Genomic DNA, 6,917 nt, shown 5'->3' with positions numbered 1-6,917 from the left:
ATGACTGTCAGCTGTCGTTCCTGTCTCACTGGCTGTCCCTCTTCACACAAATGATCGAGGACCCTGGATATCTTTCTTCTGGTGTTTTTCAGAGTCAGTAGAAAGGTTTCTTAAATGCCCTAAGTTATTGAAACTGTGACTTTAATTGTCTACCGACTGTAAACTGTCAATGTCTTAAGGACTGTTCAGCATTATAGTGCAACAAGCATGAACATTGTTTTAGAAAAGAAAAATGATTATACAGTATCCTGAAAAGGGACTTTTTTGCTGAGTTTAATGTTTTGGGTTTAATTCCTTCAGATGCAGTAAACCTCAACAATATTAGATTCAACTGTATTGTCATTACACAAGAACCGCAGGTACAAGGAAATGAAATGCAGTTTAGGTCTAACTAGAAGTGCAAGTGCAGGATATACAATGGTTGCATAAGTGCAGGACATGGATATGTATCATGGATATGTTTCATGGATATCACAAGAAACTTTAATGGAACTTTACAAAAAAAAAAAAAAAACAGCTGTTTAAGAAAGCAAACTCCATCTTGACTGACTGTTCTCATCCTTTACATCAACAGTTTCAGTTTTTACCATAAGGTTCATTGCTCAGACTCCCATTTGCCAAAACAACCAGATTTAAACACTCCTTTGTTCCGTCTGCTGTTTCTCTTCTAAATGCAAGGAGGGAAACGTAGCTTACACATCTTGGAATTGATTAAAATGTGCATTATGTTATTTTATTACACTATGTCTTATTTATTTATTATAGCCTACTATGTGTATTTATGTTTGTAAGTTTGTGTGCTCCTATGCTGTGAAATCAATTGCCCCACTGAGGGGACAAATAAAGGTATTGAACTTAAACTTGAATATATAGAGACATGACAAACAGAAATTTTACAGATATTAGGTATGTACAATGCACATTATATACAGATGACTGTTACTATAAACAGATTTTTACAGATAAATTAGGCTAAGATGAGCAGACAATAGATTTAAAGTAATGCAAATAAAGTAGCCTATAGACACAAGCTATAGGCCTAAGTAAAAGTGCAGTGAAAAGTGATTGCATTAAAGTACGATATTGCAAAATGCATAGGCTATATTTAAACACTTGGTACTGTAAATAAACAGTCGGCAGTGCAATTGAGCATAACCCCTAATAGTGCAATATGTAAACATAAATGCACATAAAGCATCAGTTTGCTGTCTGAAAAGTGCAGTTCCATAATGTTGGAGTTTATGTACACCTGCACACCTATAAATTACATGCTGTCATCTTTGCTATTGGAAGCTCATTTCTGGGCACACGTATGGTGACTACTCTAAAACTGCTGTAAAATGACGCCAACGTTGATTGGGAGATTTTGTCCGAATGCTACTGGAGTTATCTTTTGGTAGACTAAAAATAACCGCTAACAAGCCAAATCTTGGGACAGACAGGACTCGATTTGTTTCTTTTCACATAACTGGGGTGATGTCCATGAATGTTTTTGAATTAATGTATTACGTGCAGTGGTAAATAAACTTGCCTTGCCTTGCGTACCGACCGGTAACAACCTCTACCTGTTTCTAACTTACTTGTTATTTGTCTCCCCCTAGTGATATCTTGGTAAATAAAGTATTTTTAGAACTGCAACACAGATATAACGCGTAATATTGTGGTTATTTATACTTTGCAGAAACGATGTAATTATCTTACAATACGAGAATATACATTCATACATTTTAAGTGCATGATAGATATTACATGCTATGGTGATACACATATTATGTCTATGGATGCACATGACATGAGTCTTTCCAAAAACGGAAGTGTGTCCAAAGGCGCGTGCGCACTGACCAGTCCACGCAATCAGGAAACAAACACGCGCGAGGATTCCGCATTTGAAGTAAGAAAGTGTTATTGGACATTTTGTGATTTTGCAATAGTTTTAATAGAAATTAATTTCTTAACGAATCTACAATTTGTTCTGAGTTGTAAACTACCAAACAATTTAGCACAGCGATGTCAAAGAGATAAACAATGCACGCGAGCGATCGCTGGCATGTTCTGAATTGTCATGTAACGTACGCTAATTCAATTGTTTGTATATACATTTGATAAATAAATGTCTTTGTCTGTGGTCGTTCTGTTTTTTTTTTTTTATTACATTGGCTTATATTATTGCTAAGTTCGAGCAGCATGGATTCCGCATGGACGGCTTTTGATACGGAAACTCAGACTATGCTTCAAACAGCGATGAACGGTATGTAAACTTTAACGTTACCTGACTTCTCTTATAATCCATTAAAAATGATTTGGCTTGACTTTGAACAAGTGTTTTTTTCCCCCTCGCAGATCCAAAGAGAGTTGATATGGACAAGCTTTCTAACGCCATTGTAGAGCAGTCATTGAAAGACCTCTCGTTCTGTAAAGATGCTGGCCGTATGTGTTATACTCTAGTTGAGGTAAGCCTGTCTTATGTTGCTCATAAACTGTGACCTTTTAATATACCCCCCTAACACAAAGCTGTTTTCATGAACCAACAACTTGTTTTTGTCTGCAAAACACAGCTTGAAATGAACCTCCACTGAAGCCATGTATTTTGTTTTATTACATTGTGAATCAACTTTTATACTAAATAGGCAGAGGCCCAGAAAGCTGCATCCAGTGTATTCAGGCGAAAGCTGTTGAATCGTCTACAGCAAGAGTTCACTGCCAGGGAAGAGATTCGAAATCGTTCGGTGGACAAGTGGGTGTGTGTGGTCACGTTTATATGCAGCGTATTTGATTATATCAAGGTAAAATATCTCAGTTGCAAGTAGGCAGTTTTTAATTTGTATAGGATGGTCTGTTTTTCCTCGACTAGGTTTGACTATCTTGCTTCTTTTTAGGTAAACAATGCTCCTGTTGTGGCCCTTGTGGATCCAATATATGACTGCCTCTTTAGGTTGGCTCAGCCAGATGCCTTGATGAATGAGGAAGAGGTAAAAGGTTTGGCTCATAAACATTTGGAAGTAAATTTTTATTTTGGCAAGGAATATCTATCTGTCAACGTTTACATTATAATTTTTTGACTGTCTGCTGCATTGGTGTCATAAACTTGTTTCAAATTAAAGGGTAACTAAACCTGGTGAGAGCCTGACTCCACCCACTGGCAATTTTTGAAAAATGCTGAAATTGGGCAGACCCTAGCGGAGATAGAGGGGACGACCCAAGGACAGGGCTGAGCGGGGGGCGTGCACCTGAGACCGTAGTGACAGGTGCTGTCAGACTCTAAAACGGAGAGTGACTCAAGGAGTTTTGCAACAGAGTGGTCATTTGAAGTCGAGGACCTGAAGTGGAGGAGGGTGAGAATTGTCTAAGTGGACACAGGCCCATATCAATTCAAGCCGCTGGCTCAAACTGCGGTCTTAACTCCCGCATCGCAATCGGCATCTGATGAGTTTTGTTGAGTTGATGTCAATAGCACGCGCTCTCTGTAGGCATATATTCATATTGATATTTTGTCGCTATGTGAAAAAATCCAGCAAAATGCGTCGGCGTTTTTTAGCCTAACCATAAATTGTGTTTTAAAATATAAATGATCACTCACATCAAGACGCCGCTGCGGTGGTGGAGTCCATGCAGGAGGAGCAGTGTTTGGCACTTTTCAGCGCGAGCTGTGTGGAGAAGCCCATGTCCACCTCTATGGGCTATATGCATGCATAAATTCCGCATTTGACGCAAGGATGCTCGTCCATTTCCGGTTGTGTAGATTAAAGCGGAGGAAAACCGAGGAAAACAGGATTATGGCAGAGTCTTCAATATTTACTGTCCTCCAGTCTTTGAAATGAAACGTACATGCGTTTAGATGTAATATTATATATAGTTATGTTTATTTAATATAATTTTAAAAAGAAGCATAAACACAACGAGGGGTGTCTGTTTTATCTGTTTTTGTGACTAACGTTTCTTTAGTATAACCATGGAGTATAAAATTCAATATAAATTCTCGGTATTGCATTGGACTCGACGATCGGCGGAAGTTATCGAGCATCCTTAATCCTTCACCGGAAATACCGCCGTGCATAGAGCCCATTCCGTTACCATCCTGACCACTGTACTAAACACAGATAAATCTAAACTAACTTGAAGCTATCCTAACTGTACTATGCTACTAACTAACTACTAGGCTACACAAAATAATCAAAATAACTAAATATCTAAATTCTATGCTAAATTGATGTTACAATGCTCTATCCTGATCAACTCTTTACTCGCAGTGGTTTTGACGAAACAAGATGACTTAAATTTCCGAGGGCGTGGCAGCTCGTACCAAGGGCGTGGTGAGCTGGAATCTGCTTACCCGTGTATGTCACGAATAACCACAAACATCCAATAGGAAAATTCAACTGCAGTAGCCACCGTTCAAACTAAAGAGGGCAGCACTCAGACGTTTTTACACCATATATTGTAGAAATACAATACTTTATACCCAAATGTCAAAAAAGTTACTCGCATCAATGATCAGCATTAATAAAGCCCCATTCTTACAGATCATTAACTAAAAAAAAAGTAGGTTTAGTGTTTAGTTACCCTTTAAATAAGGAATGTCAGGATTGTAGGAATGCCAGAGGGCAAAGTAGCTTTGTGCAATTTTGTGGAATATCCAAATTCCCAGTATTCATAAAACAGTAATAAAATAAAAAACTCTGGATGATTTAAGGCCCTGACATACTCGCTCTTTTTCGTTCTTCAAGGAAGTTCAAAAAACCTGAGTAACAATATACTGTTTTTAAACATTCAGATGCCGCCCACCCTGCAAATGTTGTTTAGATGAATATTTAAATATATGCTGTGTGCTATCCTCTCAATAATACAACAAATGCTCAACAAAAATGACAGCGGTTAGAAGGGAGCAGTCAAGAAATCATCTGATCATATATGTAGATATGTTTACACCTGATCTGCAATTTGGCACAGCATTTATACTCCACTTTATACAATTATACACATCGGTTCAAAGCAGCTTAAATAATAAACAGGAAAAAATATCATCCGTGTTGCCAAGTTCTTTAAATTCAGGAGTCTGTATTTAATTAGAAAGCAGTTCCTGTTTATTCTGTCTGCCCTCGATGTAGTGAATGAACGAACAAACCGTGAGCACACCCACCTTTAATGCAATTGGATCGTCCTAATGGTAGTTCAGATGTGTTTACAAGCCTGAGCAAAGTTTTCTGAAATATACATTTAGTGGTCAAGTTGTAATGCATACTATAGCATCAGTTGGTTTTATAGGCTGTATTTTCACCTTCACACATTATTACTGAATGCATTTTAGCTTTATTGATTTATCTATTATATTTTTAAAGTTGGTTAATCTTACTCCTCTATGAACAATTACTCATTGACATCCCTATGCCGAATGTAGCATGTGATTGTGTTCATACTTTACAGAACATGCTACTTTTTAAGGGTTGTGAAGTTTTTGGAAATGTAGTACATACTCTTGACAGTACATGATTTCTGAAGTTGCAAAAGACTATTTCTTTGGCCATTTGTAACAAATTTCAGCTTTGACTTAATTTAAATCCATGACAATAATTAAATACAGGAATTTTTGTGTTTCTAACAGGTGGACTGTCTGGTCTTACAGCTTCATCGTGTGGGCGAGCAACTGGAGCAAACAAACTCTCAGCGCATGAATCAGCTCTTTTACATGCTGCGGGATGGTTTTCTCCTTCAGCAAGACCTCGGCTCCATGACAAGGCTCTTGCTGCTGGAGATCTTGGAGTTCAGGGCGAGTGGTTGGACCCTCACTGAAACTGCACACAAGTATTACTACAGTGAAGTAGCTGACTGAGGAGAGAATGTGGTTCCTTGTTCAGCATTCGTGTTTCAAGCGTTCAATGTTCACAGAAGGCCTAAAGAGTACTTAATGGGAGAAAGAAGTGGAAACCCCATGTACTAGTACTGTGGAGCGGTATGGCAAAGCTGGTGTTCATGCATCTGCACGTGTTGTGTTCCGCGTTTGGGTTTAGTTCAGAACGGTCAGGATTTGTTCTATTTTGAGGTTAGTGTCTTAAATCTGCCTCTGGGTGATGATTCCATGCAATAAGAAAAGCAATCGCTACCAGCCGCAAACCTGTGAGCCACCAGCAGTATACATGAATGGCAGTTGTCTTTTCTGTCTAGTTTTTTTTATTTTATTTTATAATTTTTTTTTATTATTATTTGTTGAAGTTTCATACAGTGAACACTGTTTTTTGTACAGTTGCATTTTTTTTTTTTTTTTTTTTTTTTACAGTGAAGGGTTGTTGCAATATCTGTGGTAGATGCTCTAACTTTTACCTTTGTTGTTAGCACATTAGGATACCTTGTAAAAGTTTCTTAATTTTATAGTAATTTTAAAATAGCTTACATTGTTAAAGTTTCTGTTTGGGCCTATTATATGAAAAAAATGTTCAATCATGTTGGCTGCTCTTATGTTTTTGTTTTTTTTTTTTGTTTTCAAAATTGGAGATTAATAGACTAAATAAATGCTGCTGTTTTGAGTCTGTCTCTCTCTCTCTCTCTCTCTCTCTCTCTCCTGATATACAGTTTAAAAAGAATAATTATAAAAATGATTATAATACAGAAATCATGTAACAACTTACCTTAGAAATTGAAAAGTCTGTCTCTCTTTAGCCAAGGTGTACTCATTTTTCAAATTAAATTGGTGCGGAATAGCTAGTTCAGAAAATAAACTTTTTTTTTTTAAACAAATTTGACTAAATTGTAATTTAGTTCTAAGTTACTTAAGAATTATTATAAATGGTGCCAAATTAGTACAATTAGATATGACAAAACTATCAGCACACCAACCCTATTCAAGTTGTAAAGTTTTAGTTATAAAAAAAAATCCCACCATACATATAATTTATACAAACGTACAAATACTAATCAAATTAAAA

The 6,917-nt window shown here is 36.9% G+C and overlaps 1 protein-coding gene across 2 annotated transcripts; it reads left to right on the top strand.

Annotated features, from left to right (window-relative positions):
- The first annotated feature begins 1,794 nt into the window (after positions 1–1,794).
- Positions 1,795–6,518, top strand: mif4gda (MIF4G domain containing a). Of its 2 annotated transcripts, none has more exons than XM_039691714.2 (6): positions 1,795–1,891; positions 2,175–2,248; positions 2,341–2,450; positions 2,628–2,783; positions 2,877–2,969; positions 5,600–6,518. In XM_039691714.2, exons 2-6 carry the CDS (start codon positions 2,185–2,187, stop codon positions 5,825–5,827), a joined length of 651 nt encoding a protein of 216 aa, XP_039547648.1. In that variant the 5' UTR covers positions 1,795–1,891; positions 2,175–2,184; the 3' UTR covers positions 5,828–6,518. The 2 variants fall into 2 exon arrangements, with proteins under 2 accessions (XP_039547648.1, XP_039547649.1); XM_039691715.2 differs by having other exon boundaries at positions 1,832–1,891; positions 2,170–2,248.
- Positions 6,519–6,917: the final 399 nt, after the last annotated feature.

This window comes from Pimephales promelas, chromosome 8 (assembly GCF_988280905.1).
Source record: "Pimephales promelas chromosome 8, fPimPro1.hap1.1, whole genome shotgun sequence".
Taxonomy (NCBI): domain Eukaryota; kingdom Metazoa; phylum Chordata; class Actinopteri; order Cypriniformes; family Leuciscidae; genus Pimephales; species Pimephales promelas.
Note: the sequence above shows the minus strand (reverse complement) of the source record. Positions and strands in the feature narration are given on the sequence as shown.